This window comes from Camelus bactrianus, chromosome 9 (assembly GCF_048773025.1).
Source record: "Camelus bactrianus isolate YW-2024 breed Bactrian camel chromosome 9, ASM4877302v1, whole genome shotgun sequence".
Lineage (NCBI taxonomy): Eukaryota > Metazoa > Chordata > Mammalia > Artiodactyla > Camelidae > Camelus > Camelus bactrianus.
Window position 1 is genome coordinate 1983017 of NC_133547.1, and position 18514 is coordinate 2001530.

Here is an 18514-nt window from a genome sequence, read left to right on the forward strand (position 1 = left end):
GCGGGGCTTACCGCGAGGGGCGGGGCCTCGGCGATGACGATGACGGCGCTGGGCGGGGCAGGTAAGCGTGGCCCTTGGAGCGCTCATCTAGCGGGTGTCACCCAACAGAGTGGGTGGGCGCGCAGGGCAAGCCAGGTCTTGTCAGTGTCTAGAATGTGATTATGACTCGTGTGTGTGTGTGTGTGTGTGTGCGCGCGCGATCTTTGTGTGTCCTTTTGCATCCCACCTTTGACCTCAGGTGGGTACCTTCTCCCACCTCCCACACTCATCCTCCAAGGGTCACGCCGGAGGGCACAGCGGGACTGAGGAGTCTTCCCCTAAAGTTTGATCTGTGCTGGCTTCTTTTTGTTATTCGCTGGCCATTTGTCATTTGTCATTCAGCATCTGGGTGAGAGCTGCCCAGCCTGGCAGATACCACCCACCCCTTGGCAAGGTAAATAATCAATAATCTATAAGAGTAGAAAAGGGTTTTATTTGAACCAAACTGAGAACTGTTGCCTGGAAGATAGCCTTCTAGCTTATTTGGAGAAATTGCTGGGGAGAAGTGTGGCTTTCAGCACAGTTTTACATCTTGTCCGAACAAAGAACATTAAATAAGTCAGGGATATGTTTCTTAAAAGTTTAAGAAAAAAACAAAAAAAGTAAACAGACAAACACAAATACAGAGAATCAGTATAATGGCTTGGCTCCTGGGAAAGGAGTCTTATTGAGGGAGGACCAGCATTGGCATCACCAGAAGGGAGGCATTTAATATTTATCTTCAACATGGACATTCTTTTTCTTTTTTTAATTCTTATTTTTAATTGAAGAGTAGTCAATTTAGTGTTAGTTTCAGATGTTCAGCAAAGCGATTTAGTTATACATATACATACTTTTTTTTCAGATTTTTTTCCATTACAGCTCATTTTAAGAAATTGAATATAGTTCCCTGTGGTATAACAGTAACTAATATGGACATTCTTTACTTCTGGTCATTGTGCCCTCATCTTAAATAATTAAAGCAGATGTACAATATATGTTTGATAGGCCACAAACAGTCTGTTTTAGTCAGCATAAAATTCAAGTTAACTGATGTATAAGGCAGAATGACTTCCCCATTCCTCAATATATGAACATTTCCTTTTTCATCCTCATGACTTTTTAAAATTACCTCCATAAAATTCATCATAACCTGATTTAGCTGATGTTTTTATTCATTTCCATGTTAAGGGTCAGTCTTATCAGAGCCCTTCAGAGTTTTCTTTATCCCAGGAGCAGGGAACTTTGTTGGCTCATGAACAGCAGCCAGGCATAATGCCATTATCACAAACATCATCACAAATTCCAAGGGCAACATTCATGCAACATTCTATAATGTCACATAAAGCAGAAAACAGAGCAGTGGTAGCCAGGGGCTGGTGGCAGGAGCAGGGAGACTGACTATAAAGAACAAAAGGAAAGTTTTGGATCATCTGTGTCTTGGCTGTAGTGGTTACACGCTGGCATGAGTTTGGCAAAGTTAGAATTCTACACCAAAAATGAGTGTGTTTTACTGTACAATCTTTTAAAAGCTCATCAAAATTTACACTTAGCATCTGTATGTAAAAGTTTTCTCATGTAAAAAGTTGTGGGGGGGGGGTTGGGTGCACTCAGTGGTAGAGAGCATGCTTAGCATGCACAAGGTCCTGGGTTCAATACCCAGTAACTCCACTAAAGAAAAAAAAAAGTTGTAAAGCACTCATTGAGATACTAGAACCAAGTTTAAGCTACTTTAATGAAAAGACTTTCTTTGAATTAATAAAATAGCTCGGGCTATGGAGGGAGCTTAATTCTGAATCAGCAAAAAGGAAAACACAGGTACAGAATATAGCCCGTCCTTGCTCTTTCTGGAGCTGGCCCTGAGATAACAACAGGTATGTACCACTTCTACTCTACATAACGTGTGTTTCTCCTAGGCTTGGCCAACACCTCAGTTCATCAGGGTTCTTTGCTGGGTAGGGGATAACCTGACCCAGACCATCAGTGGCCTGGGTGGTACTGCAGGTGTCTTTCGGCATCAGCCCTGTTTATCCTTGCCTGTCAGGATCAACCACCATGGCATTTTTCTTTTTTTTAAAAAATTGAAGTATGGTCAGTTACAATGTGTCAATTTCTGGTACACAATGTCCCTGTCATGCATATATATACATATATTCCTTTTCATATTCTTTTTCATTAAAGATTACTACAAGATACTGAATATGGTTCCCTGTGCTACACAGAAGAAATTTGTTTTTTAATCTATTTTTATATATAGTGGCTAACATTTGCAAATCTCAAACTCCCAAATTTATCCTTTCCCACCCCCTTTCCCTGGTAACCATAGATTGTTTACTATGTCTGCGAGTCTGGGTTTTTTTGGTAGATGAGTTCATTAATGTCCTCTCTTTTCTTTTCTTTCATTTTCACCATGGCCTTTTTATTCCTCCTACTCATTTGGTGGTCGGAGAAGAATCAAACAGAAAGAGGTCATTTGACCTACACTGCAAACATTGTGATATTCCTGTTTAGAAGACTTCCTCCTCCCAGCACTAAAACCTTCAGAAAAGCGTAACTCACAATTGGGGGAAAGAGAAACCAACAATTTTAACATGGGGCATTACACCCAGATGTGGCAGTTTGTACAAGGAAGTCCCCTGACCATAGTCTTTCCAGTAACTACTGTAGAACAACTTTTTCTTCTTCTTTTTTTTTAATGAGACCAACCATTATACTTTTTTCTCCACCTTTAAAAAACAAATTTAAAAAAATTTTTTAAACATTAAAACTTTTCTCCTAGTGGCAGGAGAGCTTAAAATGGCCAGGTGGGAATGAGCTTCTGTTTCAATGGTACCATTACTGTTTGCCCTGGTGCAAGGATTCCTCCATTTGGTGTTAAAACAAAACTCCATACCACCAGAACCCAGAGTGTGAGAAAAAAAAAAAACCTAAAAATTTTAACGTGAGTCATTCAGTATAACCTACCCTTTAATCCATTCCTTATAAAAGTGCCACTAAGTGAAAGGCTGCTTAAATGGAGGGGGAAAAAAAAAAGACTTCCACTAGATTTAATTTTTAAAATGTGTGATGCTTTTACATCCCAACTCAAAGTACTCAATTTATGCAGGTAGAAAAATATGTTAATTGAACACTGAATGTACGCTTACATGAGTAAAAAATAAGTTGAAAGCAAAATATACATTTTGTACATAGAATGTAATGGAGGTTAAACGTACTTGCTAAGGAGAAACAGAAGATTTGTCAGTGGCTGGTGGTGTAAGGGAGGCAGTTTTTCAGAAAGAATATTCTCCTCCCACGTCCTCAATTTTGTAAACTTTTGCAGGATAGGGGGTCAGGTGGGGAGGGCTTGTGCCCTCAAGCTCTGCTTAAAAGTTAAGTCACGTCACAGAAAAATACCGTTAGGCAAAATAATGGCTAAAAGCAAAGTGACAGAAAATAGATCTCTTGCTTTTTTTTTTTTTTTTTTTAACAGAGGCACTGGGGATTGAACCCAGGACCTTGTGCATGCTAAGCATGAGCTCTACCACTGAGGTACACCCTCCAGCCCTGCACTTGTTCTATTTGAGAAGATAAATTCCTAGATGTGGAATTGCAGCAGTGACTAATTACATCTAAAATGTTGACAGGTCACACCATATTGACTTCTAAAATGGCTTTCCACTAATTCGCCCTCCCAATGCATAACAGTGTATAAAAAAAAATGGTTTCACACCTCTGCAGCAGTACTGGACATGATCCATACAATGTGTGCTGGTTTGTGTTGGTGGTGAGGACTTAAAACTTCCATTTATCTGATCGTGAGTGCATTTAAGAGCTTCCTGTTTTATCTGACCTTTGTAATTTCTTCCTCCAAGAGTTGCTGTCAGACTGTGTATCTCTGATCCTCACTGCTTTCCAACAGCACTTTATATAATGGCTATATCCTTGTAACATGTTGGAAGTATCTCTCAGCCTGTCATGTGCCTTTTAACTTTGCACGCAGTGTCTCATGGCATGGGCAAGTTTCGGTCTCTTACGTGGGCCTACCTACCACTCTCTCGTCATGGCTTCTGGACTCCATGTTCAGCTTACCGAAGCCTTCCTAAACTCAAAGGGATAGACACAGTCTACCTTCTCTGAAATCTTAAGATCGTGTTTCCTTTAAATCTTTAATGTTGTGGGGCACCGTGGGCCAGTGTCATGGGCGGTAAAAGAATTTACCAAAGACAAAGAGAAGTTTAAGAAACAAAGCAAAGTTTAATAGATGTGCTGCCACAGGCAACAGTGGGCCACACAGATGAGAGGTGGCTGTGTGAGTGCTGGGTTGAGTGTGCAGCGTCTTTTATTGGGGAAGGGGCTGTGAACACAAAAGGAAAGGGAAACAGGTGTTTGGTTACAGGTGAGGTAGGGGCTTTGGTACACGGGAGGATCGTGGATTTACGACTCCAGTAAGATGGAGACATGGGCTGACACAAGTCAGCCTGAGCTTGGGTGAGGTTAGTTATTTCCCAGGGCTATTAATTCTGCTAAGGCAAACACATGTCAGGAGAAGATGCGCTTTGTCTTCCAAAGAGGAGCAGCCAAGGAGCTGGAAGTCTGGGGGAGATGCAGGGCCTCAGCAGGTACCAGTTGGCACCGCATTTAATCCATGTTGAATAAACTTCTCTGTTAAGGGGTGGAATGTGGATCTGACTTTATTTCCAATCAGATTACTAATTGTCAAACATCATTTAAAGAATCCATCTCTCCCAATGACAAGTCCAGAATACTATTTTTGCAATAAACTAAATTCACAGGTAAATGATTTTTTCCCCCAAAATTTCCTTGTGATGCTCGCCTATTTGCCGTTCTATATGATTTCGAGAACAAAAGCGTCAACCTGAAAATATTCTACAGGACTGTGACTGGAACTGATGGAATGTAGAGACATTTTTACAACACTGAAACTTCCATCTCAAAACATGTATGGCTCTCCAGTTACTCAGAACCTCTGTTCTCCTTCAATAAGTTAGTAATTTCCTTCCTATATATAACCATATAGAGTAAATTCATCTGTAATTTCATTTTTTCTGGGTTTGATATCAGAGTTGAATTAGCCTCATGAAAGAACTATTACAAATACTTCAAAATATTCCATTATATTTTTTTCGATCCTCTTCAACAGCTGAATGATGGTTCCTTAAAGGTTGATAATTAATCTGTGAACCCAGGTGTCTTAAAAGAGGGCTAGACTATTCAAGTTCTCTGCTCCTTCCACTTTAAACATTAGAAATTTTAATTTCTTGCCTTGAGTAAATATAGTCTTACCTTCTTCTCAGTAAATTCTAATTCTTCTGTTCCAGTCTTATCCAGAGCTCTAGACACTACCTAAAACATTTTCTAGGTTATCAGGTCATGGGTCATGCTGAATTTTCTCACCAGCAAAGGAACACACCTGTGTCAGGAGAAAGCCGTTATGTTTTGTGATGATATCAAGCTTGAAACATACCACATTCTAATGCCCGTCATTCACGTTAAGAAAAAATTTCTGTCCCCAAAACTGTTATGACCCCCTGGTAGCTATGCCGCCTTCCAGAGCTCATGGTTTAAAGCTGACTTTCGAGCAGACTCAGAAGGGTACTGAGATAACGTGTGTGCAGCACGTAAGGCGCTATGCGGAGCACTTTGTACTCAGCAATTTAAAATTTACTCAAGGCATCAAGTAATTTAAAATGTCACAGCAAGGGTTTAAGCATCATTTGACTACATTTACATTTTGAAAAGACTCCTGTGGCAGTGGTGTGGAGAATGACCTTCAAGGGGACAAAAGAGATGCAGAAAGACCAGTTTTTAGACACCTGGAACAGTCCGGGTGAAATGACTGTGTTTTGGACAAGGGCAGTGAGAAGTGAAAAACATGGATGAATTCCCAAACCCTTCAGCAGCTGTAGCCACAGAACCCAGCAACAGACGGAGTGAGGAAGAGCTGGGGGCCTGCGATGACCGTGCAGCATGGACTTTCCGATGCTGAGTAAGTTGTCCACTTTGTCTGAAGACATTCCCACATTCCTCACATTCATATGGTCTCTCTCCTGTGTGGATCCGCCTATGTTGAGCAAGGTGTGCCAACTGCCTGAAGGGTTTCCCACATTCCTTACATTCATAGGGCTTTTCTCCAGAATGAATTCTCTGATGGACAGTAAGGTAATTCTGCTGGCTAAAGGATTTACCACACACACTACATTCATAGGGTTTCTCACCATTATGAATCCTCAGATGTACACTCTTCCTGAAGGCTTTCCCACATTCCCTGCATTTGTAGGGCTTCTCTCTAGAACGCATTCTTTGATGCTGAGTGAGTAACCTGCGATGGCTGAAGGCTTTTTGACCAACATCACGGCTGCACGGTTTCTCTCCTGTCTGAATTCTCTGATAGGCAGTCAGGGGTGAGCTGTAGCAGAAGATTTTTCCACACTTGTCACGACTGCAGAATTTCTCTCCAGTGTGAATTCTGTGCTGAGCAAGTCGGATGCAATCCCTGAGGGCCTTCCCACAATCAGCATATTCATAGGGCTTCTTGTGGCTGTGACATCTCTGATGTTGGGCAAAGGATGAGCCAGTACTGCAGAACTTCCCACATTCCCTACATTTGTAGGGCTTCTCCCTAGTATGGGTTCTCTGGTGCTGAGCAAGGTGTGCAAGCTGGGTGAAGGCTTTTCTACACTCCTTACATTTGTATGGTTTTTCTCCAGTGTGAATTCTCTGATGTTGAGTAAGGTGTATGTTGAGGATGAAGGATTTCTTGCATTCCTTGCACTCAAAGAGTCTCTCTCCAGTATGCATTTGGCGGTGCTGGGCAAGGTGTGGACTCTGGGTGAAGGCTTTCCCACATTCCTGACACCTGTATGGTTTTTCCCCAGTATGAATTCTCTGATGGAGAGTGAGGGATGACTTCTGGGTGAAGGTTTTCCCACAGTCATTACATTTAAAAAGCTTCTTTCCTGCAGAGACTTTCTTGTGTTTTACTACCATGGAATTTTTGGAAAACATTTTTTTATCTGAGTTGTGATTATAAACATTCTCTTCTACATTGTCTAGAGGGACAAGCTTCCAAGAGTTGTTACATTTGTGGTCTGTTTCCACAGTGAGGGTTTGTTTATGAGTGATTGCTTCTTGCCTAGTAACTGTCTCTTGGCTTACCAACTGCCTCTTGAAAAGATCTTCACATTTCTGATTTCCTCCAAAAGTGGGACACTCAAGTCCACAGCTCGTACTTCTCCCCACTAACACATCATCACATACAAATTGCTTCCAAGGGAACTCCTGTGTCTCACAGATAGAGTCCCAATCTGAAAAATTCAAAAGAGCAAATGTTTCCTTCATTGTGAGTTATAACAAGGGAAACATTTGACATGGAACAGGTAATCTGGAAATAATGAATCCCACCCTCCAACACTGTTGGTGGGCATGTAAACTGGTACAGCCATTATGGAAAACAGTATGGAGATTCCTAAAAAAACTAAAAATAGACTTCCCATATGATCTAGCAATCCCACTCCTGGGCATATATCCGGAGGGAACTCTAATTTGAAAAGATAAACACACCCCAATATTCACAGCAGCACTATACACAATAGCCAAGACATGGAAGCAACCTAATGTCCATCAATAGATGACTGGCTGAAGAAGTTGTGGTATATTTATACAGCGGAATGCTACTCAGCCATAAAAAATAATAAAAATAATGTCATTTGCTGCAACATGGATGGACCTGGAGATCGTCACACAAAGTGAAGTCAGAAAGAAAAAGAAAAATATTATATGATATCACTTATAAATGGAATCAGGGGGAAAAAAAGCCACAAATGAACTTAGTTATAAAACAGAAGCAGACTAACAGACATGGAAAACAAACCTATGTTTACCGGCATGGAAGGGAGTGGGAAGAGACAAGTTGGGAATTTGAGATTTGCATATACTACTATATATAAAATACACAAACAAAAAGTTTCTACCATATAGCACAGGGAACTATATTTAATATCTTGTAGTAACCTATAATGGAAAAGAATATGGAAAGGAACATATGCATGTATATGTATGACTGAAGCATTATGCTGTACACCAGAAGTTGACACAACATTGTAAACTGACTATACTTCAATTTAAAAAGAAAGAAAAAGAAAAAAATTACTTTCTTTTCATGTGAAGGTCGTCTCCGTCTCCAACCTCCTATGGAGAGCTGCGGTTGTCCCTTATCTTTGGAACTTTTCTCAACATGGATGCTGAGATATCTTAGTCCCTTGATAATACATAATTCTATACTGTGACTCAATGTCCCACCAAATTACCAATTTCTTCATCCCCTTTCTCCCTCTCCCTCCATCTGTTCTTTTTTTTTTTCTTAATGGGGAGGAGGTAATTTTAGTTTTATTTATTTGTTTATTTTTTTAAAACACAGGTACTGGGGACTGAAACCAGGACCTCGTGCATGCTAGGCAGGCACTCCACCACTGAGCTACACCCTCCCCTCCTCCATCTGTTCCTCACACGGCCAATTATTACCTCTTATCAGGAAAGTTCTTTCTGTTTTTCTCTTTAAGGCAGACGGTAGCTTCCTACATAAACAAAGTGTACAGTATGACTAAGCAGAGCTTACTTCTCCCCCAGTATTTCGGGTATTTGGAGGACACTGGCAGTCTGGGATCCAAATCATTTCCAAATATAATCAAATACTATTACGGACATGAAAGAAGAATTTCATAAAGGCATAATTTCCATGGGTGATCTCAACATTCCCTTGTTCTTGAGGATTTTCAGCTCAGTGGGGGAGATGGAAAATACGCAGGTCTGCTGAAACAAGGCAATTACAGGCTCTCCTGAGTGTGACAAAGGGAATAATGGTGGCTTAGTGGACAGTTGTTGGAATTGGGGAATGCTTATTATATAAGGTGGTGAGATAATTTTTGAGCTCTGGTCTGATAGCCCAGCATGGACAGAGAGCCATCAGAGGAGCATTCTAGGGAGAGAAAACAGGAAACATAAAAGCCTATGTCAGTGAAGAGCTTGGTGAGTTCATAAAAGGTGACCAATGGGCTAGAGCAGTGCTTTTCAGCTGTACGTCAGGCACTCGTTGAAAAAGACGTTTGTAAGACACATGGTGCTGCCTCTGATTCAGAGGCAACCAGACGTGATTCAGACTGCCTCCAGCCCCATCTGGTCTCCCAAGGCTCAGAGACTCAGGCTCTTGGTCTACCTGTGACATTCTTGCCTGGATACCTTGTATAGTTGAGAAAACTCTGGGTCAAACATAGTGAGAAAACTAAAAAATGACAGAGGATAATGGAGAAGTAGGAAAAAGTTGGTCACACAGGGGCTGGTAGGATTTGGATTTTTCCCATTTGCAAAAGGAAAGTGAAAAAAAGATTTACAGCAGCAGGATATCTTGTGATTTGTAGGCAGCATCTAATTTTGGAGTTAAGAGAAGATTTAAGAAACAGAGAAGCTTATATGAGTCTGTGTGGCAAAAGAAAAGAGAGGATGGGAAGGAACTAGATAAAGATTTTTTGCAAAATGAGTTATTAGAGAAGAGAGTCAAGCCGAAGATATTAGGGGAGCCCATGCTAAGCAGCAAAGCTTCAGTTTTCTCCCCGGCTTGGAAGGCTTGAGAAGAGCTTTTAAGAAGCATAAGAAAGGAGGAAGTTACTGACAGTAGTTTGCATATAGCAAGTACTCAGTATTACTAATAAACAGATTACAATACAATACACACCAAAAAAAAAAAAAAAGAAAGAAAGAAAGAAAAAAAGAAAGAAAAGAAAAACAAAAAAAGGAGGAAGTATCATCTTTCAAAATGGCTGAGCCATGCCTAGAAAGACTCCCCTGTCTGGTTCTCCCACACTCACCTGAGAATGAGTTTCTCACCTCACTCTTCATCCCCCAAGGCGCCTTCCCTTGTTCCAATAAGGAGATGACATATGGCTTAGAGGTACAAAGTCCTGCATACAAACAAAAAAAAAAAGAGATGAAAATTGGCCGTTTTGGGGCATTTCAGTCGGCTCTTTAATTCTGATGGAATGACCTTATAGGAATGAGTAGATCAAAGGGTGACTGATGACATAAAGCTTCTGGCATAGTCTAGTGAGACTGCCTACAGTCAACTCTATAAAAGCTAAACAACTTTCTGAGGGGCCGGGGGCAAAAATACAGCCCAGCATCTTCAGAATATCATCAGACAGCAGTAAGTGAGGTAATGTAAAGGGTCCCTAGAAACAGAGTTCAGAGTTTGAGTCAAGTTAACTGCGTGATTTAAAAAAAAAAACAAAAAACAAAAAACAAAAACCAGTACTTTTCAGAGGAATGTAACAAAATCTAAAGTCTCTACAATGTGTTATTTCCAGTGTCCTGGACAAAATCCAAAATCACATAGGAAGAGGAAAAAATGAACCTTACTTACAAAAAAAGGCAATGAATGGAGACCCAATCTGTGATAACACAGATGTTGAAATTAGTAGACTAGGATTTTAAAATTTTAAAATATGCTTATAATTTCTCAGCAGTGAAGTAGAAATTACAAAAAGAGCCAAGTAAAAAGTCTGGAACTGAAAAACACAGTATCTGAAATTTTAAAATTCACTAGATGTGCTTAACAAGATATTGAAGAAGACAAGGAAAGAGTTCAAAACTTGAGGATAAATCGATAGAAATTATATAATCTGACAAACAGAGGAAAAAGAAGATTTTAAAAAGTAAACAGATTCTTAGTTACCCAAGGCACAATACCCATGTTTCTAACATGTTTGAAATTGAAATCTCAGAAGGAGAAGAGTAGAAAAAATTAGCCGAAGAAATAATGGCCAAAAAGGTCTTAAATTTGGTGAAAGACATATATTTAGTTTCAAGAAGTTCAGTGAACCGCAAGCAGGATCCGGGGGCCCAGAGACGACAGAATGCTACTCCACCCAATGAGGTGGCCCCAGGGCTGAGAAGAAGGGTCCATGTTAGCTTCCCTCAGACCGCCTGAAGCAGTTCTCACAGTCTGAGCCTCACTAGTTCACTTGCTGCACGTTAATAAAAATACACAGGTTTTAAAGCCATGCTCTGAATCTGTAACAATCCGGCTGTATTCTTGGTGAACTGTGTTACCAGCTGTGCTGACAATACTGTAGGACAGAGGGAAAAATGCAGCGTAGGGGTCCAGTGAGTCACATCATGCCACGTGTTCCCAGCTCACTGAATGGCACATTCATGAAATATCCGATACCCAACAAATTCACGGATTGAACCTGAAGCTTTCAACCCCTGAATAGCCTCTTTACTCTCCAGATTCCATTCTGATCCATACCCAGTAAAAAAAAAAAAAAAAAAAAAAAAAAGTTTTAAACATAAATAAAAATGTAAAGAATCCCTTAGGGTAATTCTGAAATACACGGAGGGGGAAGGATCCTCACCCAGAGACAGCAGGTTCTGATAGTTCTCCATCATCATCCTCCTGTACAGTCTTCTCTGAGAAGGGCTCAGCCATTCCCATTCCTCCTGGGAAAAGTCTACTGCCACATCCTTGAATGACACCAAGTCCTGAAATGACACAAAGACATTCTTGATCAGCCAATGCTCATATGCACATGTGACTTTGAGATGAAGTGTTAAGTTGTCCCTACTTTATGTGAGAAATAGCCCTTGGAGGAAAAAAAACACTTAAACATGTAATACTCAGCGCTAATCTAAAATAGTACTTATCAAAGGGCTAAACTGCATTTATACAACGGTGCTAATCTGTTTCTCAGCATGGGGAAACCTGCATGGGTCGCCACAGGGCAGTAAACAAGCACTTCAAGGTAAGACATACACTTGTGGTTGAAACCCCAAAAACAACAACAAAAAAAGTGTTCTAGGTTGATATTTTATAAATGGTACTCTGTGGGATCCAGTGCTTCAGGGGGAAGAGGCACTGAATTGATAGAGCTGAGGTTTTTTTCTTACATAATAAAAATAACAAATATATTTAGAATGCAGTTTCCTTGTGTTGTATCATTAAGAATTAATGAGCATGCCATGCCTTACCAGAGTGGGCTGGATAACAACATGAGAAATTTACACCCAGCATAAGACTACAACACATCCAGCTCGTGCCCTGACGTTGAGTATGAGAAATCAACACGTACTTAGATAATATCAAAATGAAACTGAATAATTATGATTTTTGGTTTGTTTGTTTGGCGGGGGGGGGTGGTAATTAGGTTTGTTTGTTTGTTTATGATGGAGGTACTGGGAATTTAACCCGAGATCTCATGCATGCTAAGCACGTGCTCTAACCTCCCCTGCAAATATGCTTTATACCATGATTTTTTCCCCCAAGGTCTCCCATGTTAGGGATACAGTCTCAATGTTGTCATAAGCACAAACTCTAAAAGCTCTGAATCTGGAAGTTTAATGTAGAAGATTCATAAAGTAGTTCTAATGTTGAGGAAGACACAGATGCCCCCAAATCCATGTAACTCTTTTTGAGTATTTCATGAACTCTGACAGTGGAGGAGGGGGTGGGCAGCAGTGTTTTAAAATTATGTGATTTTCAATATAAGAGGTGCAGTTTAATTAATTAAATGTTAGTAAGCGGACATTCGACTCTCATCTGTACAATGAAAGCATGTTTTCCATTTGGAAAAAAAATTGGTGGTGGAGGACTTCTCACTGGGAGAATGAAGGGTTCCCCTTATGTTCAGAGTTCCTTATGCAAATGATGTATTTTAAAAATTACAAGATTGAAAACAGAAATACAAGTAAAACTGAACCTAGTCCAGCAACAGAATCCAATATATACAGGAATTTAGTGCCAGATATAGGCAGCATTCCAAAATTAATGTGAAAGAGATGAATAATTCAATAATTGCCATTGAGTCAACTGTACAGGCAACTGGGAGAAAAAAAAATGAACCTCTGCCTCACTTGTCATAGGTTAAACATTCACTGTAATAATTTAATGCAAATTAAATTTAATGCAAAAATTTAATTTGAGCATTACTCTCATAGAAAATCACAAAAATCAAGTTTAAACTTATCAGGAACTTAACTGTGAAGGGTAAAAGTAATCTTTTAGAAGAAAAATAGGAGACTATCTATATGCCCTAGGGGCAGGCAAAGATTTCCTAAACAGAACATAAAAAACACTACCTCTATATGGAGGCAATTATCTATGTATGCGTGGAAACAGAATAGCCCTGAATGAAATAACAGAAGCTGAGAATAGTTACTGTCTCTTAAGAACTGGGAGGCAAGAGAGAGGTTTTATATCTTGAATTTTGTACTATGTACATATATCAACAATTAAAATTTTTTTCAATTTGCAAAAATTAAGTAGGATAAGATTTTTTAGGTGAACAAATGAGGCTGAGAATTCATACATAAAAAATAAAGGGGGTGAGGGTACAGCTCAGTGGTAGAGTACATGCACGCAGTCATGAGTTCGATCCCCAGTATTTCCATGAAATAAAAAATAATAATAAAAGATAAATAAATCTAATTACCTCCCTCCCCAGAAAAAGAAAAATGCTTAAAGAATTTAAGGGTATAAATTAGAGATTTGGACAAAATTCAGCTAGAGCGATGATTCCTGATGGAGGGGGCTATCAAATGCACATTCAATTTGGAACCCAACTCACTGACACTGAGGCAACTTTATTCCATGCAACGGAAACCAGATCTTTTCACAAGTGTCAATACTGAATTTAAAATGAAGTGGGAAGAAGAGGGAGTCAGAGGGGGCTCTGTGCCTCATCACACTCAGTTTTATCTAGCCATTAGGCAGTGTGAGTTAAGGAGAGTGCTCTCCAGGAGAAGTGGGAACCAGGGCCTCAGATGAGACTGTTAATCAGGGAATTTTCAGAAGGAAAGCAGCTTTACTGAGTGCCTTTTATGGAGAAGGAATGAAACGACAAACCTGGGGTATGGCTTTCACTAATTCAACTGTCATTTCCACTGTCTCTTCCTGGCTTCTTTCTTGGAGAACAGCGGTGTCCTGGGAGGGCAAGGCTGGAGGAAGAAGAGAGTGAGCAGATGAAGCCTTCTCTGCACTCCTGGAAGCACCACCCTAAAAATGCTATCTTCCCCTCCTTCCTCCCAGCCGTCTGTTTCCACTGCCCCTCTAACTGGGAGATTATGGGCTAACTATGGTGGTTGAGGGGTATAACTTATAACTCTCTTTCTCTTATGTTCGAGGTCCTAAATTTAATCTTTTTTTCTAAAAATTGCTTTCCCATTCTTTGGTCTTAATATGAATAAAAATAAGATGTGCTAGGTACTCTGCAGAGACTATATTTTCTCACTTTATTTAAAAAATAATCCCATGAAGGAGGAGGGTGCAGCTCAAGTGGCAGAGCACATGCTTAGCACGCACAAGGTCCTGGGTTCAATCCCCAGTGCCTCCTCTAAGAATAAACAAATAAATAAACCTAACTACCTCCCCCACCAAAAATAAAAAATAATCCTTTGAAATAGATATTGTTTCTTCTAGTTTATAAGTAAAGGTGGACTCCTTCCCTCCCTGCATCTCTGCTTCATGCTTTGATACCGTCTACAGTTTGAAAATCTGGCTCCTAAATGCCACTGGAGGCCAGGGTTGTGGTCCTTGTCCTCCCAAGTCCTCAGGGGTTTGCTTTCCACTCACCCTGGGACAGTGGATCCTTAAGCACCCAATTCTGCCACCTTTACTCTCATCTCTGTCCTCAGCCCCAATCCCCCTCGTTTTTGTCACCCAGAACTAAGGGTGCCTCTGCTCCAGTCAGGAGCACCAGTCGCTCCACCAATTGCTTCCCACTGAAACTCTTGGACTCTACTCCAGGAGCAGGGACTTCTACACCGGGATTACTATCCTGACAACACACAACCCCATAAAGCAACAGACAAAAGCAGCCAAAGCCACCAGCCTTCCGAGTAGCTTCCCCACGCACACCGCAGTCAGAGGGCCCGTTACAGCCACACGGGTGACACACAGACACGGACACCAGACCCCACATACCTCCTGGTCACACCGAGACAGGCTCACAGGCACCCAAAGGAAGGCGCATCGTATGCAGTCACGCACATGGTCTCAGAGAGGCCACAGGTACAAACACACATGGTGTACCCAAACATCACACACAGCCTCGATCTTACTCTCTCACATACACTCACCACTCACTCATACGCACGGCACGAGCTCACAGAGGCTGTATTTGCAGCCCTCAGGGTGACAGTCCACGGTTCACGGTCTCTCGTACCCACTTTGGTCTCACACACAACATCGCTAGCTTTTCTCTCTCTCACACCCACATACAAACATGATGGTCTCTCACACTCCAGGCTCACACACACATTCTCAATGGTCTGTTTCAGAGACATGTGGGTTTCTCACACACACACGGATACGCAGACACTGCAATTGCTCTCTCTCTCTCTCTCACAAATACACACTTGTCTCTCTCACACTCGGACTCACAAAGTCATACCACCTCACATGCTGGACACACACTCAGTGGTCTCTTACTGCACACTCACCCCAACATGCTCTTGGTCTCTCGTACTCAGTCAGGTCTCTTTCACACACACGGCCCCCTCGCGGTCTCTCCTTGGCCCTCATACACTTGACCGCTCACACGAGGTGAGACGGGAAGGAGAGGGGCAGGGCACAACCATTAAAAAAAATGACATAGCACATTCTAAGGGAAGTAAGGCATAAAGAGAAAGAAAAATGCCGTATGATATCAGTTATATGTGGAATCTTAAAAAAAAAGGACTCAATGAACTTATTTACAAAACAGAAGGAGATTCATAGACATAGAAAACAAACATGGTTACCAGTGGGTAAAGGGTGGGAAGGGATAAACTGGGAGTTGGAAATTTGCACCTCTTGGGGAGTGAGCAAAATGATAGGTATCTTGATTGTGGTGGTTTCATGGGTGTATACATCTATCAAAATTCATCAAATTGTACATTTGAAATATGTGTAGTGTTGTTGACTGAAATAAATGCACAGCTTAAAAGTTCAGAATTATGTTTCATTCAGCAGGAGGACTCGAGCCCAGGATGACAGCCCCCCAGATCATTCTGAGGGACTGCTCCAAAGAGGTAGGGGAGGAGCCAGGATATATAGGAGCTTTACAACAAAGACCAGGTAGTTGGAACATTAAAAGATTACTTGTTAACTGAAGAAAACCAGGCATCTCAAGGTAAAGAATTTAGTGCTTTTCTATGTATGGGAGGGAGCAAACATTTGGGCTCATGGAATACATTCCTTTGATAAGCATCTAGCTACCTAGGGCCAGTATCCTGTCCTTTCTTATTCTGAGTCCCCTCAGAATGACTTCAGCATTCTTTGTTTACTGATACGGCTTGCAGTATTTTCCTGCAAAATGAAGCCATCAAGCCGTCAGCCTTTGCTGCCACCCCCTCCCGTGAAGACAAGCCTGCAGCCCAGCCTCTGCAGCCACTCACAATGGTGCCCTCTGAGAAGACTCAGAATAAGAAAGGACAGGATACTGGCCCTAGGTGGCTAGGTGCTCGTCAAAGGAATGTATTCTATGAGCCCAAATGTTTGCTCCCTCCCATACACAGAAAAGGGCTAAATTCTTTACTTGAGATGTCTGGTTTTCTTCAGTTACCAAGTAATCTTTTAATGTTCCAACTACCTGGTCTTTGTTGTAAAGCTCCTATACATCCTGACTCCTCCCCCACCTCTTTGGAGCAGTCCCTCAGAGTGATCTGGGGGGCTGTCATCCTGGGATCAAAGGAGTTTGAGTCCTCAGAAATGTCCACCAAATAAAACATAATTCTCAACTTTTAGGCTGTGCAATTATTTCAGTCAACAGTTTACTGCACAGAAACTATAAATAGATAAAAAAATTTCTTCGGTATAACACAGGGAACTATAGTCAATATCTTATAATAATCTTTAATGAAAAAGAATATGATAATGAATATATATATAATGTATATGCATGACTGGGACATTATGCTGTACACCAGAAATTGACACATTATAACTGTACTTCAATAAAGAATAAAAATAAAAATATTTAAAAATAAAAAGTAAAAAATAAACTTTTAAAAATTTAATAAACAACACAGCAATTATTACCAAGACGGAGGAAGATTCAACTCCCAGTAGACCTTTAGGCACAAGATGGCGGGCGATTTGACTTCCAGGAGACCTTGAGCTTCATTATATGCTAGTTATAATATATTAGCATGCCAAATGATACTCCCACAGGCACCACAGCAGGTCTGATGCTGACCATAAAAGGCCAAAAAGGGGGTGGTGGTCCAATTCTTGGGAATCCCTTCCCCAAAACAGTTGGAATAATCCTGCCACTTGTTAGCATATAAAGTTACCCCAGCCTAGAGTGGGGGGAGGGTATAGCGCACGCTTAGCATGCAGGAGGTCCTGGGTTCAATCTCCAGAAGTACCATTAAAATTTTTTAACTTAATTTAAAAAATAAAATAAATAAATAAACATAACTACTTCCCCTTCAAAAAAGTAAGAAAAAAGTAAAAATTAAAAAATAAAGTTACCAAGCCCATAAAAACTAGCAACCCCGACACCTCACGGCCGCTCTCCCTTCCGAGTGAGATGGACCACACTAGGTCTAAGGCGTGTGTAACTACTGTTACTTTAAACTGAACGCCCACCCGGACACCTGGTGGCCTCTCTCCTGTCTTCTGAGAGAGCTGGCTGCACTCTAAGGACTACGTACTTCTCTGAATAAATCTACTTTTACTCAGCAGTGGCTCCCCTTGGAAGCTAAGGACCCACACTTGGAGGGCGCGCACCAGGGACTCTCCTGCGACCTGGGACACGGCCATCGTCTTGCCCCGCATCTTCCCTGTATCACAGGCACCTGCTTCTCACACCCACACCAACATCACTGGTCACGTGCTCTCTGCGCGTTCAGTCACACACACCCACACCACACACACCCACCACACACCCCGACACCCCACATCACCCTCCCACACCACACACCCCACACCCCCCCACACACCCACACACACACCCCACCCCCCCACACCCCCCCACACACACCCCACACCCCCACACACATGCGGGTCTCTCACGGGGCCTCGCGCACTCACGCACCAGTGTCTCCCACACACATCGCGCTCCAGCCGCCCCACAGCCCCCCACCCGGGTCAGAGCCGCCCGGCCCGCCTGCCTCACCTGCCCGCCCGGAGGCTTCCACACCCGACGACCCAGAACAACCCACCGGCCTCCCCCGCAAGCCAGCCGCTCTCGCCCCAATGCCTTCGAGAGTCGACGCCGGGGCGCCGAGTGCGCAGGCGCGGAACCTCCGAGGAGGGAGGAGTTGTCCGCGAGCGAGAGGGGCGTGTTCTTAGGCTGCACGCTCGAGGGGCGTGGCCTGAGTTTCAGGAGCGGGGCGGGGCGGGGCGGGGCGGGGCGGGGCTGGGAGGCAGTGTGCGCAGGCGCGTAGAATGCTCCCTCCCCCGCCCCTCGCCTGGAGACCGGCAGCGTCCCTAGTTACGGGGTCCGCTGCGCCTTGGAGACCA

The 18514-nt window shown here is 42.1% G+C and overlaps 1 protein-coding gene across 1 annotated transcript; it reads right to left on the bottom strand.

The window, feature by feature from the left end:
- Positions 1-452: 452 nt before the first annotated feature.
- Positions 453-18265, bottom strand: LOC105074395 (uncharacterized). Its single transcript, XM_074368993.1, has 5 exons — positions 18168-18265; positions 13913-14004; positions 11427-11553; positions 9882-9974; positions 453-7325 (listed from the first exon to the last, which is right to left on the bottom strand). The coding sequence occupies exons 2-5, from the start codon at positions 13943-13945 to the stop codon at positions 5827-5829; spliced, it is 1752 nt and encodes a 583-aa protein (XP_074225094.1). The 5' UTR covers positions 13946-14004; positions 18168-18265; the 3' UTR covers positions 453-5826.
- Positions 18266-18514: the final 249 nt, after the last annotated feature.